Below are 27,847 nucleotides of genomic sequence, written 5' to 3'. Positions count from 1 at the left end.
AAGGGGATGTTGACACAAATTCAAGGAAGTGGTTACCTCCAGAGTGAGAGGGAGAGGAAAGAATGGGTTCTTGTGGCAGTAAGGTAGTTCACGGATATTTCGTTTTCATTACACTATTTAACAAATAATGAGATTAATATGCTATTTATAAGAAATGAAACCTAAACATAAGGCTTGGTGAAAAAACTAAAACATATGAAAACCTGAACACGAGCCCTTACTTAAAACCTAGGTCCATAAATTGAAAGTGAAACATTAAAGTGATCAATTAGAGGATCAGAGGGCACTTTACAGTAGAAGTAATGTTTCATAAAATTTATTTCAGTTCATGTGTGTGGATATGTGTATAGGTACTGATCCATGATATAAAATATATTTTTAAAAAATTTACTTAATTTTTATTTATTTAACTGGCTGTGTTGGGTTTTAGTTACAGCACGTGAGATCATCGCTGAGTCATACAGGGTCTTTGGTTGTGGTGCGTGGGCTCCAGAGCCTGTGGGCTCAGTAATCGCAGCACTTGGGTTTAGTTGCTCCCGTGGCATGTGAGATCTTAGCCCCTGACCAGGGCTAGAATCTGTCTTCCTTGCCTTGCAACACAGATTTTTAACCACTGGACCACCAAGGAAGTCCCTAAAATGTATTTCTTATAACTTGAGCCATGGCTACAAAAAAAATTTGACAGTCAGTACCCTAAAGAAACTCTTGCCAAAGTACACTAGCAAATACAAACCCCAAAGTTCATAGCAGCATTGTTTGCTATGACCAAAAAAAAAAAAAAAAAGCACACATGTGTATACCCCTAGGAGCAATAATCACACGGGGATACTCTACAGCATTGCAACACAAACTAAGCTAACGCATCAGAATGGTTGAATCTCACAATTAGAATGTTGAGGAGGGAGAAGCAAGTCATAGAAGCCCGCATGTGATTCTATTTATAGAAGTCTTGCTGCTATTGCTAAGTCGCTTCAGTCGTGTCCGACTCTGTGTGACCCCAGAGACGGCAGCCCACCAGGCTTCCCCGTCCCTGGGATTCTCCAGGCAAGAACACTGGAGTGGGTTGCCATTTCCTTCTCCAATGCATGAAAGTGAAAAGTGAAAGTGAAGTCGCTCAGTCGTGTCCAACTCTAGCGACCCCATGGACTGCAGCCTACCAGGCTCCTCTGTCCATGGGATTTTCCAGGCAAGAGTACTGGAGTGGGGTGCCATTGCCTTCTCCGTATAGAAGTCTTAAAGGAAGGCAAAACTAAAACAGTTGCTTAGGGATTCATACACATATGATACAACAATAAAGAAAACGCAAGGGGGTGCTCAACGCAGAAACCCAAGATAGTGGTCACCTTGGAGACTGAATGGGGTCAGAGGGAGAGGACGCTGTAAGCAGGAAGGGTCCGTCCCACAGTGGGCTTTGGAAGTACTGGTGGGCACACAAGGGCTTGTTTTATTATGTCGCTATTTAAATCATTAAATGCATGCTATATATACTCTTGCATGTATGAGAAATTTATCAAACAAAAGAAGATGCCGATCAACTTGTGTTCTCTGGTCCCTGTTACTCCTTCAGTTTGGAGTTCTGTCTTTTCCCAGATTTCCTACCTACTAGTGGAAACGGACTCTCAGCCGTAGTCTCTCTCCCTCCTGTCTTCTGTATTGCTACCAGACAGGACTTCCCACACTGCATCGTACATACACCAGGCTACTGGCCTCTTCAAGCGCCTTCTGTGGCTCCCTGTGGCCCACTCCCAAAGCCCAGACTCCCCAGCTCCACATGTTTCCCCCACCTGAAGTCATTTGCCTTCCCCTACCCCGCTTCCTCCTCCTCCTCTTATTCTTTGCAGGTCCTTTGCAGCTCAGAGACTATCATGTTCCCCTCTGGGCTCACAGGACGGCTCTTTCCACCACTCCCCCCAAAAAGAACTCTGCAAATGTAACAAGATGAAGTCACAGAGCCCCCAGGAAGAAGAGGCCTTGTCCCTCAGAGCTGAGCATTCTAGGAGCTCTCTGGGCTAGAGCTGAGCTTCAGGGCCCACGGGAGGCTTGGAGGAGAAAACAGCTCTGCTTATCATGGTGAGACTTGTCTGGACGGCTCATTAGTTCACAGAGGAGGAGGAGTCTTGAACTCCACCCAGATCTGTTGGACCCAGCCAGGCACAAGCTTGCCTGCTGTGTCTTCAGCTTTTGGGAATGAGAGCGGGTGCGGGCAGTAAGAATAGGGCAGAGATTGGTCGGAGATGAAGTTTCACAGTCTCTTTTCATCCATTCCCCACACCCTATCTATCAATACCTTGGAAGGAAATTTGCACTGGGCTGGAGTGAACGGTTCCTATTCTCTGTGTTGAAGGGCCTGTTGACTTTATCTGTTCCTTGGGAGCAGAGCAAAGTGTGTGGACTTAAGATGCAGCCAGGCTCAGCCATTGACTGGCAGGGTTGGTCATATCCCTCAGGGTCCCTACTTCTTGCACAGTGGCTGAGCATCAGCTTGCCCAAGGGAAGATAACAGAGACAAGAACATCTCCCTGGCCTACCTCACAGGTGGTCCTGAGCCCCAGGGAGATGGTGGAGGGAAAATACTGGAGAGTGTAAGGCACTGTGAAAGCATTGGTCACGGTACCCAACTGGTTAGATGTTGGCATGTACAGACAGGATGCAGGAAGGGTAAAGGCCCACTGATTTTGTCCCTTGTCATCCCATAATGTTGTCCCAGAGTGGCCTGGGGTTTGGGGAAGTAGCTGTAAACTGGGTCCTTTGTCAATGATTAGTAACCTTCATCAAATTAGGAAAGTTTCTTCATATTCTTAGATTTGAAAAAGTATTTTTAAAATTCGGGAATGTTGAATTTTTTTTACCTGCCTTTTGTATTCGTTTAGATGAGCCTGTGTAGTGAAGGACGAGAACTGATGTCCTAGGGTCAGCTACCCTGATTCCTGGGGTCCGCTCTGTGTGGTCTCAGTCCAAAGACTCAACAGACTGCGGCGCTGTTACCCTTTGTGGCTGAGTCCACACCACCTCTGGCATCCGCAGACCTGGTGGCCCACGTGCCATGGTGCCAGCCAAGTGCCCTTCCTTCTCTCAACCACCTCTGGGGATAGAAAGGATGACCATGCCCATCTTATAGATGGAGCAGCAGAGGCTCAGAGGAGTCAAATGACCCACCCATGATAGCAAGTGGGTGGGTGGGTGCTGCAACGGTCTTGCTGGTCTCCAGTGAGTGCACCTGCTGCTTCCTCATCTTCTTGATCAACCCTCCACTCACTTGGCTGTCCCCACCTCACAGTGCGAGGAGATAAAGGCAACAGTGCAGAAACACATGCAGGACCTGCGACACAGTAAGGAGGAGCTAAACAGGCTGAACCAGGCCATCCAGCGGCTGACAGTGGAGGTGGATGGCACCAAGAGCCAGGTGAGGGGCAGGCGCGGGGTAGCTGCGTGGTGATGTTGGTGATGCATCCCAGACTAGACTAGACAGACACCCCTCATCCTTTGGATAGAGTTTCTCTTTGTGAATGTCTGAGCAAAGAGGAGTGTGGTTATGTGTGTATATACCATGCTTCCATTTGCCCAGGACTTTGAGTTTTTTTTTTAATGTGGATAAGTAATTAACATGTAGGTAAAAGTCTATGCATATGGATGCTAGTTTGTATATCATTTTTTTATGTATATATATTTTTAAGTCTGTATGTTTTGTGATTGTCCTACAGTGTGAAATTTGAGCCCATCTTCAGAAATGTCAAGATCTTACCTAGAAATTCAGTATCATGGATTCCCTCTACAAACATGCAGATCTGGCAATATTAAACTGGTCTCACACAGTAACATCTGGTGAGAGAAGAGAGGCCTCTGTCTTCTCTTTCATCTTCACATGAGGGTCATGCTCCTGCAGCGTGCCGCAGACTCCACCACTCCAAACTGCATCCTTTGACACTGAGGCAGAGGGATCTTTGCCATTTATCCTCACCTTGGCTAGTACTCTTGTCATCCTTGTCAAAGAGATACAGCTAGGCTCTGGATCTAGCTCTCTATCTAAGGTGAAGAAATGAAAGACTGAAAACAGGAAAGACATCCTTGTGATTTCAGGAAAATTAGAGTGTGTGTATTTCTTTGTGAAGCTGGGTACTATCCATATACACTTTATATTTGGCCTTTATTCCTTCTCCCCTCCCTCCCCGCCATCCCTGCTGTGTCCAGTCTTAGTTACAGCATTCCTAGTTCCCTGATCTGATCAGGGATGGAACAAGGCCCTGGGCATTGGGAGTGCAGTCTTCACCACTGAACCATCAGGAAAGTCGCTGGCCTATACTTTTTGATGTCTCCAGCCAGGCTCTGTAGGCATTTGTGTTTCTCAGGCTTTAGGCGCCAGAAAGAGAAGGCTCCCACATGAATGCCCTCTTTCTCCCCACCTCTCTCCCTCTCACCTGCTCCTCTTTCCCCTCAGCCACCCTCTTGGTCAAGCTCCTGCGTTGGCCCACGCTCCACCCCGCAAAGGGAAGAGGTTCTGCTTCCAGTCAGTTCTTGTTTTCTGCAGAGACAAGTGTCTCAGGCTCTGCAGGATATTCGTGGGGGTTCTCCCTTCTCCAGGAACCCCGACTTTGAGGAGGGGACAAACTGTTCAGGTTCCAGGGCTGACAGAGTGGTGGCTGGGTGGGCCCATTGTTGGCAGTCTCCCGGCAGCCTCAGCTGCTCTGATTCCCCAACTGGTTCTCTAAGCAGCAAGTATGCCTCACCAAGGCAGGCCTTTATTATCAATATTTTTTTCTCTAGAGACTACAAATTCCAGTCTGTTGTGAGGAAAGGATACTTTTCCTGTTCATTTCCCTGATGAAACAATAACCCCAGAATGACATGCTAAAATGTATTTGCTGCTTCCCAGACCCTAGCTCATTTTGGAAGTGTCACTATACTAGATGCGGGCTTCCCAGGTGGGCTAGAGGTAAAGAACCAGTCTGCCAAGGTGTGGCTGTGGAAGACACGGGTTCAACTCCTGGGTTGGGAAGACCCCCTGGAGGAGGGCGGGGCAACCCACTCCAGTATTCTTGCCTGGAGAATCCCATGGACAGAGGAGCCTGGCGGGCTACAGTCCATAGGATCACAAAGAGTTGGACGTGACTGAAGCGACTTAGCAGGCACATCCACATACTAGATGCAAAAGGCTCTCAGTCACCTAAGATGGCTGGTCCCCAACAACCTCCACCCTGGGAGTGGGGCAGACACACAAACACAGATTTCAGAGCAGGCACACTCATTCCTCTTAGCGATCTCTAACTTCTCTTCGGCCCTCCGGCTATGGAGAAAGGTCTGGACCCTTGAGTGGGGAGGGGCTGAGGATGTCCTCGTCTGTGGTCTTCCCTTTGCCCCCAGGCCTGTGAACCAGAGACAGGCAAGGACCCAGCTGCTCTGCAGGAGGAAAGTGCCTCAGGAAGCGCCAAGGGCAAGCTGGTCTGGTTGGAAGCTGCCCTGCAGAAGGCCAAGCAGGACATGGTGCGGCAGCTGCGTGAGTACCAGGAGCTCATGATCGTCAAGCTGGGCCTGGAGTTCGAGATCGCCATCTACAGGAAGCTGCTGGAGGGTGAGGAGAGCAGGTGAGGGCTAGGCGGTGCTTCAGATGTGGTCAAGGCGAGGAGTAGAGAAGCTTAAGGGAGGATACTGCCTGGGTCCTTGCCAGCTGGGGTTGGGGATAAGGTGAGGAGAGGTGAGCTGGGTATCCAGGGATCTCTTCTCCTGGAGTCAGTTTTTTTCCCTCCATCTCACAGACCTTTAGACCAAGGGTCCCAGCTAATAAGTAACTTTAGCACCTGTGATGAGTAACTCTTCCACTCTTAGGATCAGAAAGCAGGAGCCAGTTTGTCTTGAGACAACTGCAAGGACCAAGGCCCAGCCAGGGGGAGTAAGATCCCTGGTGTGGGTGCCTTCAACTCTGCTCCTCTCTCCTCCAGGCCTGGGGGAGGCAGGGTTTATGGCAAGAGGTAGGGCCCGGCTTTTAACATTAGGCAGGTAGAGACCCAAGGGCTTCTAGCTCCAGCTGGGCCCACTAGGCTGAGGGGAAGGAAAGGGAACCCATCATGCAGCAGACAAGCTGCATGTATTGTCTCCTTTAAACTCCTGGGAGGGAGATTCTATTATCTCCATTTTACAGATGAGGAAACTGAGTCTCAGAGAGTAAAAGACCACCTTAGGGACCCACTGGTAGAAACAGACTGGGTGAGGCTTGAACAATATTCTCCAGACAACTGACCTATCTCCTCTGGGATCTGCCTTCAAAATGCCCCCATCCTGGGGTCTAATTTCAAGATAAGTTTAGGCTAAAGACAGTGTAGATCTTCTGCCTTCTCCCTTCTCTAAGAATTCTTTAGTAAAAGAATTATTTGAATTTAAGACAGGAAGGGTAGGGTGTAAAGGTCCAGAAGGAGTCTTTACTCAAAAGGGCTGAGTGGATCTGAGAGACCCAAGTAGCTTTCAGAAGGGAAGGATTTCTGCCTGTCTGGAGAGGGCCAGAAGTGCTTTGTTTTGAAGAATGGTGAGTATTCTGCCTGGTAGATGGGTTCACTCACCTGCTGCCTCCTTCTCCCTGCAGGCTTGATCTGGGATTTGGGGCAGGAAATGTCAGTAAGTAAATAAGAGAGTAACCTGGGGTGGAAGGGGCCACATATCATCCCCTCCCCACCCTGGGCATGTATCCTCTCTGGGAAGGAGTAGGGAGCCTCTTCCCCTGTGTGTCTCCCCTTTGTGAGAGCTGTTTTTTCTCTTGGGGGTGGTTAATTGGTGTTTGTGTGTATTGGGAAAGGGGGTTCTGTGGTCTGCTCTTTGGCGGGGGATCTATAGATGTGTCCTGGGGTGTGGGAAGAAGGTCTGTGGATTTATCCCCGTGGAAGAGACTGTTTTATTCTCGCGTGGGGGAGAATCTGGGGCTGACTCCAGGGAGGGGACATTCCCGAGTTTGTTTCTTAGGGGATCGGGTCTGTGTATCTGTCACTTTGAGGAGTTTGCACGTCTGTCTTCTGGTAGGGGGAGGTGTCTGCACATCTGTATATCTGTATGTCTGTCTTCTGGGGCAGAAAGGGCAGGGGAGACTTAAGAGTTTTTTCCTCCAACAGCCGCTCTCCGCTCAGCCCTGGGAAGTGCTCCCACCGGCCTGCCGGGCTCAGCCTCGGGCCCTGAGGCACTGCGGCCGCCCGGAGCGGGTCCCAGCGCCGTGGAGACGAGCGCCCCTAGCGGCGGCTATGCGCTCTGCGGCTCCCCCGGCTGTGTCGGGGGTTTACGCTGCAGCCGCTCACGCGGATGCTGAATCCTTCCTGCCCTACTCCAGAGAAGTCAAGGAACCCTAGCTTCCTCTCCAGTGACTTGGACCTGTGTCTCAGATGCCCGCTCCCACGGTTCCGACCCTCGTCTTACCTCTCCCTCTTGTCCCCACCCTAGGGTATAAAGTCTTTGAATGTAGTTTATTGGACCATGATAGACCCGTCCCCAGTGTGGGGATAGGCTGGACGCTGTGCCACTGGGAAGCATGGTATTTGTCTTCCCTGGACCCAGCACGCCTCCCCTCTGAACTGCCCCATCCCCTTCTTTTCCTGGGACTCCTCCTCTGCAATAAAAAGTTATGTAGCAGTTGGAGCCTTTCTGCTGTTTGTGCCTAGATTCTTCAGGCTCTCTATCCCCAGAGCAAAGACAAAAGCTGGCTGGATTTGGGGGAGGGATAAGAAAAGGGGAGACATTACCAGGAAGCAACCCCACTTTGGGTGTGTGGGTTCATATAACTTCAGCTGATGGTGATATCAGAGGACCAGGCTCTTAAGGGTTAGGGATGTTCTGTGTGGTGTGTGTGTGCGTGTGCGTGCGTGCGTGTGTGTGTGTGTGTGTGTGTGAGGGCCCCTGGAGCTACCAGGAAAACCCAGTGAAAGGGAAAGAAGGGGTTGATTCATGCATGATGGTGGACTGATTCCCAGCCTGGGGTCCACAGGCAGCTAATCTTGCCAGAGCTGCCGAGAACTGCATTCATTGATCCACTCACTCTGTAAGTGCCGAATGGCCACTGAAGGTCAGGCATAGTGCTTGGTGGGCAAGGCACTCTAGTCCTGGGCAATGGTCTGGTGGTGGTGGGTGGGGGGCAGGCCTTAAACCAGGAAATGGAGCAGAAAGAAACACAATGATGGGGTTGAAGGTGAGCCTCACTCTATTGCCCTGGTGCGAGCACTTGAGGACAGGCCTGGGGGAAAATGACCCTGGCAGATTAGGGCTGGAGGACATGGACATAGTTGGGTGGTCCAGGCTTTAAATGAACAAATCATCTGACCGTGGGCTGGGAACAACATACCACAGAGGAGGAAAACATGAGCTTTGGAATCAGAAGTTCCAGTTTGGCTACTTCCAGGTCTCTGGTGTAGTTTGGTCTGCATTTTCACAAGGCACCTTTGGGAGAGGGTGCAGAAGGTAGGCCAGTTTGTTGCGGTGGGGTGGCCTGAGAAAGGCTGGGTTTCTGGGTTCTTTCCTTGTCACACAGGCCTGAGAGAAGCCTCCATTCAAGGAGCTCACATTCTTTTCTGTTGCACAAAGGATTACATCACCAACCTATCTGGTGGACAGTGGTCCCTGCTTTCTATTTCCCTGGGTGGGGCTAAGGTGAGTCACTGGCCAGAGGCCCCAGGTTTACCTTTTAAGGTTTGCTAGTGCCAGAGTGTCTGCTGTGTTTTCTGGGTTCCTGCCCAGAGAACAGGTACCCAAAAGGCCTACCTCCTGGATAAACAGAGCAGTCTCATGCAAGAGGAATGGGACCAGAACTTGGCTGGCAGCCTGCCATCCACCTGAGGGAAGGGAACAGGGCCCCACTGGACTCATGTATCAGCCTCCTTGATCCTTTCTGACCGACACCAATGGTATAAACATTCTGACAACACACCCAATGCAAAGCAGCTGCCTGAAAGCAGAGCCGCTCCTCTGCACACTTTTTCAGGTGGATTTTGTGTTCCCTGCATTTTGCTAGGAGGTGATGAGATTCTCTGATATTCAAAGTCAGGTTTTTCCACCTTCTGCCCTGCTGATCATGTCAATGAAGGAAGATTATGGGAAGTACAGAAGGAAGAGCTATGCCCCTCCCTGCCACCCCACCCCCACCCCATGCGCCCCAGGAGCTGTAGGCAGGATTGATGGTGAGCGTCCTGCAACCAGTATCACTGAGGACTGGTTGCAGACCACATGTTTTCTTTCCAAATCCGAAGCCTGATGTCAGGCTAGAGACGCCAAGGGCCATGGGGTCAGATTTTAGTCACTTGTTGGGCCCAGGCCAATGCTTGTGGTCTGGGGACCTATTTTCTGAGTGGCTTTCCTGGCCACAGGCCACATTCCAGTCTGGGACATTTATGGAGAGTCAGTCCTCATCTATTTACAAAGCTTTGTGAGTCGAGTGACATCTGAAGGGAGGAGAGGTGTCACCAGTTGCTTCTCATCAAAAGAGATCCTGAGGGGTCAGCCCCCATCTGCCCCCACCCCTGCCTCACACTTGATAGCAGCACTTGGAGTGTTGCATGCAACTTCATAGCATCTCTTGAGGACCGTGACCTACCTCATCCATCCATCTCGAGAGTCTGCCATGTAGTAGATATGCATGGGCTGAAGCCCTGTGGTCCTGTGTGGTCCACTCTGTCCTTGGACGAATCGGGCCCTGTTCTCCCACTATTAACCCTAGGGACCTCCTTGGGAGTCTCTTGATGCATTTAAATACAGCCCTTCCTGATGTGATTCTAGCTACAGTATATCAACCAGCCCAGCTTGGAATAAGAAGAAAGGGCCCAGATTCTCTTCCCAATCTTGCTTTTACTGTTTCTGGGCCTCATTCCTGCTCTCTCTACACCTAATGAAGATTCATTTATCCCTTGTATTTTTCCTCCCTAAGGAATCTCTCTACTGTTGATCTGTAAAATAAGAATAGTACCTAACACAGGGAGGTTTCAGAATTAAATATATTACTATATGTAAGGAGCTGAAAACATAGTAGGCATTCTATGAATATAATCAATATTTCACTTACTGGAGTTCTTGGGGAAAGTTTTGAGTACCTTTGAAGAAGGCTGTCCAACTTCAAGAAGGCCAGCTGGTCTCCCTCTGCCCTGGCTGGAGCTGCAGGAATTACAGGGCAAGAGGGGTAGGTAGAGGAGCCCAAGTTAGAGCTAGGGTTCCCCAGTCAGAGGGTACCTCCCCAGCACGACCCCCAGCAGCACCTGCCTGTCACCACTCCCACCATAGTGTGGAGTCCAGTTCTTCATATGTGACCCCGTCTCACCCAAACCAGTCCACCTATGCACTCACACTGCAGTCATACCCTCATGTACCCACAAATGTCCTCTCTTCAGCACATATACACAGGTATACACATATTCACACACGTACATCTTTCCACACAGATGCCCAGACATGTGCATGTACCTGGATGCGATCATTCTGTTCCACTCACAGACAGAAAGCTACAGACAGTGAGCTGTGAGGGATGAAGCACAGAGCATGGCACCACGGCTCCCTACTTCCCTCCAGCTCCTTGTCCCGTCCCACGTCTACTAAAGAATAATAGAGCTTTCACTGATTACACAAGCCAAGGAAGCAACCTAAATGTCCATCGACAGATGGATTAAGAAGATGTGGCATATATATACTAGAATATTACTCAGCCATAAAAAAGAGTGAAATGATGCCATTTGCAGCAACATAGATGGACCTAGAGATTATCATACTAAGCGAAGTAAGACAGAGAAAGACAAATATACCACTTATATGTGGAGTCTAAAAAAGTGATCCTAAGGTCCGTCTAGTCAAGGCTATAGTTTTTCCAGTGGTCATGTATAGATGTAAGAGTTGGACTGTGAAGAAAGCTGAGCGCCGAAGAATTGATGCTTTTGAACTGTGGTGGTGGATAAGACTCCTGAGAGTCCCTTGGATTCAAGGAGATCCAACCAGTCCATTCTAAAGGAGATCAGCCCTGGGATTTCTTTGGAAGGAATGATGCTAAAGCTGAAACTCCAGTACTTTGGCCACCTCATGCAAAGAATTGACTCACTGGAAAAGACTCTGATGCTGGGAGGGATTGGGGGCAGGAGGAAAAGGCGACAACAGAGGATGAGATGGATGGATGGCATCCCGACTCGATGGACGTGAATTTGAGTGAACTCCTGGAGTTGGTGATGGACAGGGAGGCCTGGTGTGCTGCAATTCATGGGGTTGCAAAGAGTTGGACACAACTGAGCAACTGAACTGAACTGAATGAACTTATTTACAAAACAGAATTAGACTCACAGAGTTAGAAACAAACTTGCAGTTAGCCAAAGGGGAAAGATCAGGGAGAGGGATAAGTTAGGAGCTCGGGTTTAGGAGATTCAAACTACTATATATAAAATAAACAACAGGTCCTACTGTATAGCACAGGGGACTATATTAGACAACCTGTAATAACCTAAAATGTAAAAGAATCTGAAAAATAATATCTATCTATATATATACTGAATCACTTTGCTGTATACCTGAAACTAACACAACATTGTAAATCAACTATATTTCAATTAAAAAAAATAGAACTTTAAATGGCTAAGGGACTTTAGCGTCTATCTGGTCCAATCATTTTTTTTTTTTTTTCCCCACTAATGAATACACTGAAGCCCGGAAAGGAGGAGTGACTTGCTGAACGTCACACAGCAAGATGTTTCATTTTCTGTACCATCCTGCATCATGGGCAACATGTATGTGATTCATTCACCCTTGTACCTCTGCCTAAGCCTGTCCAGGACTGGGAACCTATAGGGAGGTGAGGATTGTGGAGCTGGAGTAGGTAAGAGGTCAGAGCCAGAGGGAGGGTGAGAGAGTGAAGTATGACAAGTCATCGAGGTCCAGCTGGGCTGATGAGACTAGGGAGATGCAGAGGGAGGGGTCAGTTGACGGAGCTGTCTCTCAGGACCGGTGGCTCCTGAACAGGGTTGGTGGGGGGGGGGATGGAGCTGATACTGGGGCCTTGGATTTGGACTCCAGACAAGGTCTACTTCTGAGCTGTATGTTATCACAGCACAGAGGGCTGGTTAGAATAGTTGTGGATTCTGGAACTCTCCAAGGGCTCTGTCCTCAGAATTCCATTGGAGGGTGGAGGGGACACATTGGTGGTCAGAAGACCTAGGATTAATCCTGTCCTTTAAAAGAGCCTGTGTCTTTCCAGACCTCTCACTTCTGGTCCCAATTATTTCTATTGCCCTTAGTGAAGGAATGGGGACTTCCATTTCTGTTAGCTTCCGGGGCCCGGATCCAGAAGTTTTGAGATTCACTGTGCTGTATACGTGTATATTCAGGTACTCAGTTCGGTCTCTAGTGAAGCTGAAGGGCTATCGTCCCACTCGCACCAGTACTTGTAATATCCTCATCAGTGTAGGGGGGACAGTTTACTGCAGGGAGGAGCTTGATGGCCCAGAAGAGGCAGGGATTTCTCTCTATGCTTGCATCTCTGATCACAGATATAATGATAGGCAGGCCATGGCCCTTATCCCAGGAAGGATTTCAATTTTATATTCTGCAAAAGAATACTACTGACAATAAACACATGTGGCGGTTATTTTGTGGCAAGCACTAATTATTTTACATATATTAAATTCTTTCATCCTGCCAATAACCCTAGGAGGTGAAAGAGAGGTGCTCTTTTTATCATTTCACTTTAGAAGATGGAAACTGAGGCACAGAGAGGGTAAGTAAACTGCTCAAAGTCACTCAGCTATGAACAGAGCCCAGTTTTGGACCCATGCAGTCTGGATCCAGGGTCTGTGTACTCACCTCTGGGCCACATTGTCTTTTTGCTCCTTGTTGTTGTCTAGCTTTGAGGTAATTTATCAGTGATGGCAGGTCTCCAAACCCCAAAAAGACTCCGTTTAAAAAAAAGGCAGTCATATCAAAGGCTTTTTGAAAGCTTGTCATGTTCATATATTCACCCCTTAAAGAATTCTCATGAATTACTCAGGCATGAGTCTTCCCCACCAAAGCCAAGAGTGATGTTTCCTTAAGCTCTGAGTGACTGGTGAATCTATTCATAAGTTTACAGATGTGCACAGAGGGAGGCAGTTGTGGTTTAGTGACATGACCACTAAACACTCACACGAGGTTCAAATCCCAGCTGTGTGCCCCTGAGCTCAGGGTAGAGGCTGGCCCCGCCTACTGTGGGTCCCTGAGCTCTAGTTTCTTCTGCAAGACATAGCGTGAAGGTGGTGTGGATAAAATTCCAGGATATAGTGGCCTAGCACCGTCCTTGGCTAAACTCGAGACTGCTGTGAGCCCAGGGACAGAGGACTCTAGTGGAGACCCCAGATCTGGGGCTTTCTCTGCTTCATGCTTGGGGACTCTCCCAAACCTCGACCCTGAGGAGGATAACATAAGTACAGACAAGGCTCAGGGTTGGCTACATTGGTTTATTGGAAACACAGATCTTGGAACAGATGAACACAGCAGAGAAGGAAGGGAGATGCTGGGACAGGGTGGGGACTCTGGCCATTGGCCCCACGACAACCCGGAGTGGGGTCTTGGTTCTCCCTGCCCTAGGGTCCCTTCCTGTGGTGGCCAAAGGGACTTTTTTCTAGGGTAGCCTTTCCCAGAGCGGGCGGCAGAACCCAGGAAGAGGGCATTACGCACAGACTTGAGAGGCCAGGAGTGGGACGGACCTTTCGAAGTACGAGAGAGGTTGCCTAGGGCTTGCTCCACCCAGAGCGGGGGAGGGGGCGGGGCCATGCAGGGGGGAGGGGGCGGGGCCAAGCAGGGAGGGCCCTGCCGGGCTGCGTGGGAGAGATGCGCGGGCGGGGCCTGAGTTGGGAGGCCTAACATTTGCGACAGACGCTGGCGCAGGAACCCACGCCGCAGGAGCTGATGCCGCCCAGGCCGCAAGACGTGACGGAATTGCAGGGGCCGCAGGGCGCGCACAGGCCAGTGCTCACCGCCAGGTTCCCGCTGCAGGGGGCGCTGCAGACGCTGCCCGTCACCGGCCGGGAGCCCGACACGCAGAGGTCCCCGCAGACGACCCCGCCGCGGGAGCTGCTGACACCTGCGAACCCCAAAGACTGAGTCAAAATTCTGGGGGACCGAGGGTGTCACCTCCCCGACTATGACCCTCTCCAAGCATCTTAACAACTCTAGTCCAAAAGAAGCGGTCCATCCTGCTGTCTGACCCCAAATCCCTCTTCCTGTGATGCCATGCCACTCATATTTAGGTGTTAGAGAAAACACTGCTTCCATCCTTTACAGGAAGCGAGTAAACCCATCCACACAGGGCCTAGGATACTCACAGACATTCACGGACCCAACGCCTTCACACAGTCTGAGAGGGAAGAAGGAAAAGGCAACATTAGTGATTGAGCCAGAGCTGCAAACAGAGCTCCACAAATTCTTGGAGTGCGGTCCACGAGTGGTAAGAAGGAGCAGAGTGTTAGAAGGAAGAGTCTTCAGAATACCCCACTTCAAAGTGATAAATGATAGGGTTGCCCCAGACCTGGCCATTGCTCAGCCAGAATCAAGGGAGGTATTTGTGTAAAGGGTGGGAATGGGTTGTCAGGGCCAGGCTGGGACGGTCCTTACCTCTGCTCCTCGCCCTCCAGCAGGCGCCTGTAGGTGGCGATCTCGATGTCCAGGCCCAGCTTGGAGTTCATCACCTCCTGGTACTCCTTGAGCAGGCAGGCCATGTCCTGCTTGGCCTTCTGCAGGGCCTCCTCCAGCCCGGCCAGCTTGCACTTGGCATCATTGAGGGCTGCCTCGCCCTGCTGCTCAGCCTGGGTCACTGCAGCCTCCAGCTTGGAGTTCTAAGGGCCCAGGAGAGAACAAGGTGGGTTATGGTCTCTCCACACAGCAGGGATCACCCCAGGAACAGGCCTCTCCCCTTCATCACCTGGGGCTCCCTGAGTAACCACAAACTGGATCTCAAGTCATGCAAGTGGACTGGAGAATGAATGGTGAGATCCAGCTGGGCACACACACTGCCTTTGGGACCCTGGTGAGCCTCAAAAAAACCCTACCTGGCACTTGGCATTCTCGACCTCAGCCGTCAGCCTCTGGATCACGCGGTTCAGCTCGTTGATCTCCTCCTTGGTGCGACGCAGGGTCTCCCCATGCCGGATCACTGTGGCCTTGATCTCCTCACACTGGTGGGAAGCAGAAAGGCTCATGTAACTCAGGATGGGATGTACCACTCACTCAGAACGACACGGATGATTTTCAGGTTGCCCAACGCACAGCCTGTGAAACCACAATGGCAGCCCTGTCCTGCCACTATAACCTGAGAGCTGTCTGTACTTCTTTCACCGCCTCTAGGAATCAGAATCCCCAGACAAAAGAAATCTTGTTAATGCATACCGCGCATCCCTTCCATCATGTCTAGAAGGCAGGTGTCCTGGACCACTCACCTTGCTGCGGTACCAGCTCTCAGCCTCGGCCCGGCTGCGGCTGGCGATGTCATCATACTGAGCCTTGATCTCAGCCACAATGTTGTCCATGTTCAGGTCCCGGCTGTTGTCCATCTTGACGATGACCGAGGTGTCTGAGATATGGGCTTGGAGAACTCGGATCTCCTGCAGATGGTGGGGCGGGAGGATGGAAGGGTCTTGTTTACACCATCACTTTCCCCACCACAGTGTGTACCCGCCTTCTCAGCCCTTCCTGGTCTCCAGCCCTGGCCCCCTCTGACAGCCTCATGGACTGTAGCTCCTGCCCAAAACCCTGTCCAACTCTGATCGCAGAGCAATGCCCTCTCTTCCGGGCCAGCTGCTGCTTTCTGCCTGGACCACAACCACTCACCTCCTCATACAGTCGCCGAAGGAAGTCGATCTCCTGAATCAGGGCCTCCACATTGGCCTCAAGGTCTGATTTGCGGAGGTAGGCACAGTCCACATCCTGGGAAGATGGGGAGTCTTTGAGCAAAGAGGACCCCTGGTGATCATCACCCGAATTCCTCTCTCTTCTCACACAGTACATGGAGGTGAGGGGGAAAGGATTCCCTGTGTTCCTCTTCCTGTGCCATCTCCATGCTGCCCTTCCCTGGAGGCATCTCACAACCTCCTCCCCTTCTAAGAACAAATGCCTTGTGCCTTGGAGGTGGACCACTAGCCTTTCACCCCACCTACCTGAGATCTCTTACCTCCCATGTCTCCTTCTTACCCTAAGCTTGCCAGACTGGCTCCCTTGCTCAACCACCTTGACCCTTCCCTGTTTCCCTGTAGTCCTCCAAAACTCCACCTGGCCACTGTTGGCTCTGCTCCATCCTCCCCCTAGACCCTGGGACTGTGCTCCTCCTCTTAACCAGACTCCTGAGACATGAGACAGGACACCATCCCTCAAGAGAGAGACTGAAGCTTACAATGCCTCCATGGGACCCCAGCCACAGACTATCAACTCTGAAGCAGCACAGAACATCCAGAGATCAATTCAGTCATACCCCTGCATCAGGTCAGGGTGCTAGTGAATTTACAAGGTTACTGCCCTTGTCAAAGCCTTGAATGTGCCTTTGATGACCTGGTCTATGGGAATTTCCCATCCTGACTCAGCAAGGTCACTGCACCCCACAGGGAGGTTGAGAACATAGATCTCCCCAACAAGAGTCTGTCATTCTGATATTCCCTCATGTCTGTGCTTCCCAATCCTGTGTTACTCACCTTCTTCAGAGCCACAAACTCATTCTCAGCTGTTGCTCTCAGAGCGACTTCCTCCTCATACCTGCGGAAAGAGGACAGAGGGAGGTCACCACCTTACAGGAGGGAAGGAGACAACACTAAGGACCTCCCCACACAGCAAGATCCCTGGCAGCCCTGCTGGGTCCTCCCTGGTTGGACTTGGGGTGTGTCTGTGATTCTCTCTCTACTTGGAGTTGAGGGATCCAGGGGGTGACTCTTCTGGAACCTCACAGCCCCGCTGCCCAAACTGCTCTGAGGTCACCTCTGGAGGAAAATAAGGACTCAGCACCAGCCAGGACTGGACAGCAGCCCCTCTGGGGCACTGCAGCCCCAGCCGCTCCCCACCTGGGTGTCCAACCTAGCTCAGCTGGGGGAGGACCTATGAATCTCAGAGGCCATCAGCACTAGAGCAACCTAGACAGTGGAAAACCCAGAGACCTAGGACCTGGCAGCCCTGAGAGACACTGAGATTCATATCACATCCAAGTGCTACAGGTGGGAGCCTGAGGGGCCAGGCCTGGGAGAATGCAGAAGCCTCCTCCCAACAGAGCACAGGGCACTGTTGCTGGGTGATCAGGCTTCCAGAAGAGAAGCCTGAAGGAGGGTAGAGAGACCTCCTAGGGAATCACGGCCCTACTCATAGGCATCTGAGCAACGACTGCCTGATGGGAGGATCCTGCTGCATACCACCAACTTGCCCTGCATGGTCACATCCCCTTCTTTGAAATGCTTCAGTCTCACCCAGTGGGTTGAATCCATGTCCATTTCCTGTGCCCAACATCACCCCCAGCCACACTCACTTCTTCTTGTAGCCCTCCAGCACCTCCTGCAGGCTGTTGAGCTCTGAGGACAGCCTCCCGCTGTCAGCCTCTACGCACTCAGCCTCCCGCCTCAGCGTCTCGATGTAGCCATTGAACAGGGGCTCGAGGTTGCTCTCACAGCACTGGCGGTTCTGGTAGAACTGTAGCTTGGTCTCCAGCAGCTTGTTCTGCTGCTCCAGGAAGCGCACCTGCCATTTGGGGTGGGAGGAGGGGTCAGATGGCTCCTACTGCCCCAAAGCCTATTTGGGGGATGGAGGGGCTTGGGGAGGGTGCTGATTGCTTCAAGGTAAACTCCAAAACCATTACTTTTTCTGACAAAGGTCCATATAGTCAAAGCTAAGGTTTTTCCAGTCGTCATGTATGGATGTGAGAGTTGGACCTTAAAGAAGTCTGAGTGCCAAAGAATCGATGCTTTCGAACTCTGGAGATGGAGACTCTTGAGAGTCCCTTGGACTGCAAGAAGATCAAACCAGTTAATCCTAAAGGAAATCAACCCTGAATATTTTGACTGATGCTGAAGCTGAAGCTCCAATACTTTGGCTACTTGTTGTGAAGAGTTGACTCACTGGAAAAGACCCTGATGCTGGGAAAGACTGAGGGCAAGAGGAGAAGGAGGAGACAAAAGATGAGATGGTCGGATTGTATCACTGACTCAATGGACATGAGTTTGAGCAAGCTCTGGGAGATGGTGAAGGATAGGGAAGCTGGTGTGCTGCAGTCCATGGGGTCGCAAAGAGTTGGACAGGACTGAGTGACTGAACAACAACAACCCAAACCAAGAACTCAGCAGAGATTAGACAGAGGGGACTGTGAAAGACAAGGCAACTTCCGGATTTCAAGATAGTGATCATGTTTGGATTTTCCATATTAGGGTGAGAGCAAGAGGTTGGGAAAGATCATTCCCTCCTCAGGTCAACTGAGTTATCCTGACCTGCTGAGTCTAGATGGCATGTGGTCGGGAGCCAAGTAGAGCTCTTTTTGCATTTGACTGCCTCATCAGTCCCAGCCCAAGTTTAGTATGGGTGGGTTCAGGAAAGACGTGATCAAGGACACCCACTCAAAGGCTGAACTGTGGTCCTGTTCCCATATCTTGTGTGCATTTCTTGATTCTTGTTTGAATGTATGCTTTCTTCTCTGACATGTGGTTCCAAGCCTTGTCGTTGTCTGTGGGGACCCTGCTTGTCTGGACAGAGGTTGTATATAGTAACAGTGCTCTAATCAGGAGCCCCTGCTCTAGACTCATCTCTCTGGTCTGTTTGTGCCCTGGAAGTGTGTCCATCTCCTCCATCAGCCTGGGAGCTCACCTGGCCCACATCTCTGTTGCTCCCATGACTAGCCCTTGAGTGCCCACCCAGGAAGGGAAGGTTCAGGAAGGGTGTGATCAAGGACACTCACCTTGTCGATGAAGGCAGCGAATCTGTTGTTGAGACACTTGATCTGTTCCTTCTCCTCTTGCTTCACGCACTGCGCATTGGGGTCGATCTCCAGGTTGAGGGGCGTGAGGAGGCTCTCATTGACTGACACGGTGGTGATGCAGGGAGGGTTGAGGCCGCCCACGCCACCGGAGCGATACCCGAAGCTGCGGCCGAAGGAGCCAGCACGGAAGCCCCCGCAGATGCTGCGGCTACCGAAGCCCCCGGTGAGGCCGCGGTAGCAGGAGATGCCGCGGTAGGGGGCGGCCGTAATGCAGCAGCGGCCGGGCCGGGGTCCGCAGGCGGAGACGCAGCTGAAGGCGCGGCCACGGAATCCTGATCCGCAGGTCATGATCCTTCTGGAGGTGTAGGTTGCAGAGTACAGGAGAGGTGAGCTGGAGTCTTGTGGAAACTCCAATGTCCTCCTCAAAGAGCCGAGGTCCTATATATGCTCAGGTCGGAAGGGGCTTGGCTATGCAGATGCAGTTGTGGCAATTTGTGCTTTATGGGCTTGTGTGGCTAGCTGAGGTCAACGCCTCTCTAGAATGTGCTTTAATAGTGGCCCTCACCCTCCTCTGTGTAAAGGATGCCAGTCCCTGGGCTCTAAGGGACTCGGCATGTTTCATCTTCAAAGTGCCTTGCCAGCTGGGCATGCAGTCATCTGAGGAGACTGGAAAGAGAAGGGCAGGGCAGGAGAGTGGAGGGAGGAGAAGGGAAACCAGAAGTGGCAGAAGCAGGTGACCTGTGTGTGTGCAGGTGTGAGTGGGGGGCCTAGGAGAGACTGGGGTATTAGCAAATAACTTCTGGAAGTTTCCATCCCAGTAGTGGGCAAGGCCCTGCTGTTACATAAAGCTGGATTTTCCCAATCTCCAGCGAGTCCAGTTGGCTGCTGAAAAAGTTCTGACTTTCCCTGCCATGACAGCAGTCAGCAGATTATTAAATATTTGTGTTTTATGTTTTCTTTCACTTTTATTATGAGAATTTTCAAAATTAGGAAAGTTGAAGAAATGGTACCTGTATAACAAACACCCTGATGTGTTCTACCCAGGTACCCACATTCAAGAGTTATTAACATTGTGCCATATTTGCCTTCACATTTGCCCAGTTATTTGATGATTACAGAAAGCTTAGCATGGAACCCTTAAATACTTTAGCGTGCATTTCTTAAGAATAGAGACAGTACCATTTTTCACATGCAAGAAGAAGAATGATAATTCCAAAAAATAATTTCCTATCCATTCATATTAAAATTTCCTAACTGTCCTATGATTTTTAAAAATTGATTTTCTTGATTCAACTTATGGCTATCTCTCTTGTATTTTCTATACACTGAAAATAAACTCTTGAGCTGGGCTGTTCAACATGGTAGCCAATAGACACGTGTGGCTATTTAAATTTAAATTAGTTAAAATTAAATAAAAAATCTAGTTTTTCAGTCACATGCCACGCATGACTAGCAGCTACATTATTGATAGCACAGAAACAGAACATTTCCACCATCACACCAGTGTCTTTCAGATAGTGCTGGTCTGAAGGCTTGATTGGGTTTAACTGAAACATTTTGGGGCAGCATACATCATAAACAATGCTTTATAACTCTTACTGTATCACCCCAGAAAGCACAATCAAGTTGTCCTATTACTGGTGATGCTAAATCAGATCACTTGAGTATGTTTTCCCCTTTACAATTAGAAAGATCTCTGTAGGGCAATATAGGTTCTATTTTCTTTTTACTGGCCACCTACTCTGTTACCAACACTATATGCCATAAATGATCTCTAATTCTCACATCCACCATATGAAGTAGGTATCATTATCCCTATTTTACAGATGAGGAAACTGAGGCTTGGAGAGGTTAAATAACTTGCCCCAAACCTCCCAGCTATTAAGAAGTGGAACTGAGGAGATGCCAAGCCTTCTCACCTATAGGTTATGACAACCCTTGGATTTCCTAGTCCTTGGAGACTTTCAAGAGGGTGGAGAAACTTATTGGGAGGGGGTTTCTGTGGATGTAGGGCTCCTCTTGTGGCTCAGTGGTAAAGAATCCTCCTGCCAAGGCAGGAGACTTGGATTTGATTCCTGAGTCAGGAAGATCCCCTGAAGAAGGAAACGGCAACTTACTCCAGTTTTCTTGTCTGCAAAATCCAATGAACAGAGGAGCCCTGACAAATTACAGTTCGTGGCATCACAAAAGAATTGAAAATGACTTAGCAATTAAACAACAGCAGCAATCTGTGGATATAGAATTGAGGAGAGTCAGTCTAAGAAAAATGGGCAGAGTCAGGGGGTGTTGGAATGGTTGGAACCAGGAGGGTCAATGGGCACGTGTGTGACACAGGGCAATGAGAGGCTGAGGAGAGGGGATCTGCAGGACCCTGTGGCTGAGAATTGAAGGAAAGGGATGGAGAAGAGCAGTTGTAGCTATTTGCTTGCATCTGGTATATTGTAAGTACCTTGATAAGATTATACTGTGTTCTACATACATGAAACACTCCATTCCAATAGAGTAAGACTAGAAAAATGATCCCATAAAAGAACAGGGGTTTGTTTTAAATGGATGGGAAGAAAAGAGAAGAGAAACACTGTAGCTGGCAGCCCAACACTGTAGCTGGTAGCTGGTGTGCTGTAGGGGCAAAGGGCAGGCAAAGCAGCTTAGGGCAAGAGGTGAGGGGGTTGGTAAGAAAAGAGGAGGAAGGAGAAGAAGAGAATAGTATGTCCATGTAGAACATTCAGGAATGGGGACTTGTAATAGGATGGACATGTGGTCATGGACCATGTCAGCAATCTGGCCATCCCAGAGGAGGGTGTGGCTCCTAATGTCACTTTATGTGTTTGGGGACCTGGGCCAGCTCTTCTGAGGCTCTTTATGCCCTCATCCGCCACTCTGGGCACTGCCCACAATGGAGTTGTGGTGCTTCCAGCCAGCCAGCTGGCTGGGTATCCCAAGGAGAAGCCCTGTGAGTCAGAGTGCAACTCACACACACTTTACCTTTTCTACTAGTGTAACTCCCTATAAAAATGACACGCATAAACATAAGCTAATTACTAATGGCTGCTCTTTGCTAAGCAATTTGAAAGAAGCAATTTAAACCAGGATATAAAAAAATTCAAATGTGACACCATTTCATTTAACTCAGGTATTACTAATGGCTGCTAATTTTGAAGACCTAAAGACATTGTATCTGTAGGTTTTCTTGGAGTGAAAAAAGCTCTTGGTGAGAGAAGGGGAGTGGGGAGGGGGGAGGGTTGGCAGAATGACTACTGTGTGGTCTTGGCTCTGGCAACGGGAGCTTTATGGAAGTTAAGCCCTGTCAACTGTTCTCAGTCATGTCCAACTCTGTGACTTTTTGGACTGTAGTCTGCCAGGCTCCTCTGTCCATGAAATTTTTTCAGGCAAGAATACTGGAGTGGGTTGCCATTCCCTTCTTCAGGGGATCTCCCTGACCCAGGGATTGAACCCATATCTCCTGCATCTCCTGCACTGCAGACTGATTCTTCACCCGCTGAGCCATCAGGAAAGTTAACATTGCTTTTATTGTGAAATATACCACCCCTACAAAAGAATGTATAGGTGGTATGCCTACCACCTGTGGGAAGAAATAGAACATATGTATAACTTAGGAACTTCCTCTGAACCTCATTGTCACTGCACCCCCTTCCTTCCTGAACCAGGATGCTTCTCTGGGATTTTGTGTTGAATGATTCCTTTGCTTTTCTTTAGTTTAAGGACCAAGGAAAGCATCTCTAAACCATATATTCCAGTTTTTGAACTTCATATAAATGGAATCATATTGTGTGTATTCCTTTGTTCAAAGTTGCTTCCTGTAGCTGTCTTGTGTTCATGTTCACTGTGGATTGTACTCTGTAGGAATATGTCACTGTTTATTCATCTTTCCACCTCCAAGGCCTCGTGGCTGTTCCCAGAGTGTATTGTGAACAGATCTGCCATGAACATTATTTCCCACGTCTTCTGGTATATCTGTACAAGAGTTTTTCTAGGGTATGTTGTTATTTAAAAAAATTATTCAGGTAGCATATGCTTAGTGTAGAAACCTATTTTATGAACAGTCTTCCAAACTTATAACAACATCTGTTGATGTTCATCTTATTTCATAGTAGATACTATACTGACTGCCCAACTTGCATTAATGCATTTAATTTTTACAAGTTGCCCTTTGATGCTGGTGTTATTATTCTTGTTTTACAGATGAGGACACTGAGGACTAGAGGGTCAAGAGATTTGCTCGGGTTGTGGTTAGAGGCCGAGCTGGCACTCATAGCCTGGTGTATTTGATTGCAATGGAAAAGCTTGATCGTAGTCCTGTCCATCCACTGTCTTCCATCACTAAAGCATCGCATTGTACATGGTACATTCACACACGCTCACTATTCCTCTCCCTCCCATACCTCTTCTGGGTCCTTCAGCATGCTCTCAGGGTGCAGGACCAGAGGGTGAGGAGAACTCACTCTTATTTGTTGTGAGCTTCCAATTCCAAGGGAAAAGCTGTACATATACCCAGATCATGAACAAAAATGCAAACCCTGCAGCATACCAATGGGTACAAACATTTGGTTCATGGCTATATTCCAAGGACTTGGCACACAGTAGGTGCTCAGTAAATATTTGTTGTGTGAATGAAATAAATCCCAGATGCACATTAGGTGCTGAGTAATGGAGCCATCAAAGCTTGATGGTTAATTATGCAAAGCTTTTTTTGGTAAGATGGGGTGGAGACCAGATGAAGCAGACCGATGGCAGCCATTCCTAAGGGTGGGGGTGGGGTGGGGAGAGGTTCTTGGCTGGGGCCTGAAGGAAAGATGAAGTGAGTGGATGTGTCCTTTACCAAAGCAAACTCCTCAACCTGAGTGATGGTGGGAGTGGAAGGGAAAGGCAGACAACAAGGCAAGAATTCTGAAGCCCATGGGCCTTCAGTAGAGAATGGGGTAGGGTTGAGGAAAGAGAAGTGGATGGAAGGTAGTTTTCTAGAGGAAAGGAAGAAGAAAGATGCTTGCTTTTAGATTACTACTCTCCAGGGCCACTTGGAAGAAGGATGGAGACTGACTGGGGTGAGGAGAATGGCATGGAAGGGAGACTCAGGGAGACAGAGGAGAGAGGAAGGAAGTGGAGGACAGTGGAGGATGAAAAAGGGCAAGACCCATGGGAGAATAGTGGGACACTCCACGATGGAAGAGCAAAGGAGGTTCATGGGGGAAGGGGCACAGGTATAGACCTACTTAAAGGGTAGGCTCCAGCTCTAAATAAATGAGCCCTTATGGGGCAGGGACATGGGCTGGGGGAGGTGCAGGGGCTCAGCCTGGTTGGTGGGAATGGACCTCACCAAGGGTGGAGCTCCTGAGTCAGGCTTCCCCCTCTGCCAGATTCTCTAGGACTGCCTTTGGCCCTCCCTCCCCTGGTGAGTTCTCATGGACAATTGGTCCCTGTCCCAGGCTGTCTTGGCTGAGGGGCAGAGCTCTGGCACACCTCTTGGATACCTGCAAGCCTAGAGCTTTGGTATCTTCCAGATATAGAGTTCACAGGCTGCTTCCCAGTCTGCAGCCATGCAGCAGAATGACATGGGCCCTGCTTCGGAAGTCTCTGTCTCCACTGGCTCTCCACTGTCAAAGCATCTCATGATACCTTCCTCTTCTGCAAGGAAGAAGAGATTGCCTCAGATTGCCCCCACTGTCGACTCTTTGAAATACCTCCATGCACATCTTTTTTACCAACACTGTCCCTCCTGCTGCTTTATGAAGCCTGTCCTCACCCTTTCTAGGGATCCGTTCATACCTTTCTCATCAGACTAACTGTATTTCACACTGTCCTGGAATGGGCACTGTCAACAGGCATTGAGCTCCTGAGGATCTGATGGTATAGTTATAAACAAACTCTCTTAGGCTTCTGCCCTTTCTCATGAACTTCTGAACTTCTGGGTCTGTCTTCCCTGTCAGATCAGGAGTTCCAGAATCCATATTTCCTTCCTCCTCTTAATGCTTTCCTCTCTCCTTCCAAACTTAAGATAGGGTTCAGCATATTGCAGGGATACATCAATCACAGAATTCTTGAATCTAGCAACAAGATGTTACCTTGTCTAACCCACCATCCATCTTGGGGCATCTGCTTTGCAACATCCTTCACAGGAGCAGGATGGACTAGAGGGAGTCTTGAAAAAGAACTTCTCAATGTTAAAATTACCTGATTTACCCCTTCTCTCCAGGCATCCCTTGAAACAAGATCTGAAGAGGCTCTGATCTCCAGATATAAAGGTCTTTTGGTTCACCCTGTCTCCACAAACATGATGGCCACTCCAGAAAAAAGAATGTTTCTCTTTTACATAAAGCTCCCCTAAATGGGAGACATAATGCAAGCTCCTTAGGAAGGCATGACTATTTGCCCTCCTTCTGGCAAGTTTTTCTTCAAATCCAACTTCCATATGTCCAGCCACAGTGGAATTCCTGCTCTCTTTAGAGTTCCATTATACTTGGATGGATTGTCAACCTCAACCCCATGATATCCCTGGGCTACTGATCAATCAGGAGATTTTAGAATTAGGCAAAAATAAATAAATAAATAAAAATTCACCATTAGGCAAGGTGAATGAGCATGTCATTAATTTGTGGCTAAAGATTTCTAATGGTCTGTTAAGGCCAAATAAGGAACACAAATTCATCAATTATAACAGATAACATACTTTTTGGACTGTACAAGCTTTTCTTTTCACCCAGTAGTGTAGTTACCTGAGGATTGGTGACACTTTCCCTTTGCCTAAGAAGAGAGATTTTCATTGGGCCTTCCCTCAGGTAGCTGGGCTTGAGGATGGACCTTTGATTTTGGGTTCTTTTTCAGGATAAAGGAAAGGTCTCCAGTTCTACTTGCCCCTAAGACTAACTCCATGGTAGAATAAGAGTTGATAACATTTTCTGAGCACTTGCTGTGTGCCAGCTGTTGTGTTAAGAATTATCCATGTATTTTAAATTTTAATCTGTCTATTCTGCCTGCAATGTGGGAGACCTGGGTTTGATCCCTGGGGTGGGAAGATCTCCTGGAGAAGGGAAAGGCTACCTACTCCAGTATTCTGGCCTGGAGAATTCCATGGACTGTATAGGCCATGGGGTTGCAAAGAGTAGGACATGACTGAATGACTTTCACTTCATTTCACTTCATTATTCCTTTAACATAGGCATCATTAGTGGGTATTTTACATGTGGTTTAGTAATGTAGGTAGGTATATTCCATGAAACATGCTGATATATCCACAGCAGAAGCAGTAGCAACAACAATAATAACACATATCTCTACCTCTCCATCAAACCTGACATTATAACTGCAGCAGTAGCGACACCTACCACTAATATGATTACATCCTTAGGAGTGTGTCAGGCTCTATTGTAACTGCTTGACATGGATTAATTCTTTTAATCCTTATAAAAACTATATGAGGTAGGTAGCATTACCCCTACTTTACAAATCATGAAATGAAATAGGGAGAGGTTAAGAAATTGCTTGAAGTTACATAGCTAGAAACTGGGAGAGGGGGACTTTGAAACTAGGCAGTTTGGACTCTGGGTATGTGTTCTTAACTGATAAGCCATGTATTTAAACTTTTTAGTTCCAATTATAGTAAGAAATAATTTTTCATAGTGATTAAGCACACACATACGTACATATCATATACTATTGAAATAAAAGATCCTGAAGTGTTTTAATTATGTATGCTACACTCTGATGTTTTCTACTATATTCTACTCTACTTGATTTTGTCCTAACCTGTTTCATTAAAATTCTGGTTGCTTCTATTTGTGGATCATGATGTGAACTTTGAGAAAATGCAGTCCCAGAGCCTCTTGCTTCTTAATGATTACAACAAAGCACATCTGCACAGTGCTCTGGAGTTTGTTGAGTGCATGCACATCTCTGTAATTCTCCAAGGCAGCCCTGGGAAGAAGATGCTTAGTCCATTTCCAAGAGGAGTGAACTACCTTGCTCCCCTAGATCACATAGATCTAGTCATGGAAGAGTCCTGGTTCCTACCCAGCCTTATAAGGTTCAAGGACCAATCTAACTATGTTGGATGGATGGTACACACCAATATGGATTTGTTCTGACAATATGGATTAGCATCTTCTAATGCTACTGACAAATTGCTGTAAACAGAAGGATGTTGCAGGGTTGTTAGAACATGGAAAGCAATATAGGATCAGGGGGGTGATGGCAGGGCGCTGGATGCTCCCTCTATATGGCTCTGTCTAGAAAGATTCTCTTGTATTCTGAGCCAAAAGCTATAAAAAAACTTATAATAGCTGTGTCTACCCCAGTCCTTCTGCGCCCTGGGGAAATCATGGAGCCTGGAGGTGAAATCTAGACAGGCTATCCTTGCTTGGGGCCTTGTTGGAAATGGCTGGGCATTCTGGAGACTGCTGAGCCAAGGTGTACCTCCTTAGGCCTCATGGAAGACTCTGTGGGAGGGAGTGCCTCCTCTCAGCACAGGCTAACAAATAAGGTCTAAGAAGGGGACTTGTCAGGTGCAAGTGGAGGTAGATGTATGTGTGTATGAGCACGTATGAGTATCTGTGAGACTGTTGATGGGAAGTCCAGCATGTGAGTTCGCAGTGTGTATGTTTGTGTGTGTGTGCGAGAAAGAGAGAAACAGAGAGAGAGACAAGATACAGAGAGTTGGCTGATGGGTGCAGGTGAGGAATCTGGGAGCAGGTGTGTGAGGCTTTGGTGCTGTAAAAACAGCCATCCCTGTGAGGGAAATCACGGAGCCCATCTGTTGATCTTACGCTCTCCCAGTGTTGCAGTGCCGATGTGACCAGCACCACGGACAGCGGCATGAGCACATCACATGGGTGGTACGGGAGAAGCCGCAGCCCCGCCTTCCTCCGCCCTCCTTTCCAACGTGAGTCACCGCTCCCCTATCCTCAAAAACCTTTCGCCAACTGTGTATGAGGAGGTTGGGGT

At 48.8% G+C, this 27,847-nt stretch overlaps 2 protein-coding genes across 3 annotated transcripts; one reads left to right on the top strand and one right to left on the bottom strand.

Annotated features, from left to right (window-relative positions):
• Positions 1-1,779: 1,779 nt before the first annotated feature.
• On the top strand, positions 1,780-7,602 carry LOC615451 (keratin, type II microfibrillar, component 7C). 2 transcript variants are annotated; one of them, XM_059886868.1, is made up of 5 exons: positions 1,780-2,070; positions 3,278-3,403; positions 5,359-5,566; positions 6,572-6,603; positions 7,092-7,602. In XM_059886868.1, exons 1-5 carry the CDS (start codon positions 2,068-2,070, stop codon positions 7,320-7,322), a joined length of 600 nt encoding a protein of 199 aa, XP_059742851.1. In that variant the 5' UTR covers positions 1,780-2,067; the 3' UTR covers positions 7,323-7,602. The 2 variants fall into 2 exon arrangements, with proteins under 2 accessions (XP_059742851.1, XP_024848096.1); XM_024992328.2 differs by having other exon boundaries at positions 1,783-2,070; positions 5,359-5,579.
• Positions 7,603-13,401: 5,799 nt separating this feature from the next.
• On the bottom strand, positions 13,402-19,289 carry KRT81 (keratin 81). The gene is made up of 9 exons (NM_001076206.1): positions 18,872-19,289; positions 17,456-17,664; positions 16,638-16,698; positions 15,784-15,879; positions 15,393-15,557; positions 15,006-15,131; positions 14,572-14,792; positions 14,283-14,314; positions 13,402-14,041 (listed from the first exon to the last, which is right to left on the bottom strand). The coding sequence occupies exons 1-9, from the start codon at positions 19,238-19,240 to the stop codon at positions 13,818-13,820; spliced, it is 1,503 nt and encodes a 500-aa protein (NP_001069674.1). The 5' UTR covers positions 19,241-19,289; the 3' UTR covers positions 13,402-13,817.
• Between the last annotated feature and the right edge of the window lie 8,558 nt (positions 19,290-27,847).

Source organism: Bos taurus, chromosome 5 (genome assembly GCF_002263795.3).
Source record: "Bos taurus isolate L1 Dominette 01449 registration number 42190680 breed Hereford chromosome 5, ARS-UCD2.0, whole genome shotgun sequence".
In the NCBI taxonomy this organism is placed as follows: domain Eukaryota; kingdom Metazoa; phylum Chordata; class Mammalia; order Artiodactyla; family Bovidae; genus Bos; species Bos taurus.
The sequence above is the reverse complement of the archived record's forward strand: the minus strand, read 5'-3'. Positions and strand labels throughout refer to the sequence as shown.

Excerpts from the sequence above, each read along its gene's own strand:
- LOC615451 (XM_059886868.1), top strand. Across the intron at positions 3,404-5,358 it reads TGGATGGCACCAAGAGCCAG|GCCTGTGAACCAGAGACAGG; the intron begins GTGAGGGGCAGG and ends CTTTGCCCCCAG. Across the intron at positions 6,604-7,091 it reads ATTTGGGGCAGGAAATGTCA|CCGCTCTCCGCTCAGCCCTG; the intron begins GTAAGTAAATAA and ends TTCCTCCAACAG.
- KRT81 (NM_001076206.1), bottom strand. The coding sequence starts at position 19,240 with ATGACCTGCGGATCAGGATTCCGTGGCCGCGCCTTCAGCTGCGTCTCC. Across the intron at positions 15,132-15,392 it reads AGAGCTGGTACCGCAGCAAG|TGTGAGGAGATCAAGGCCAC; the intron begins GTGAGTGGTCCA and ends GCTTCCCACCAG. Across the intron at positions 14,315-14,571 it reads CTGGAGGGCGAGGAGCAGAG|ACTGTGTGAAGGCGTTGGGT; the intron begins GTAAGGACCGTC and ends CTTCCCTCTCAG.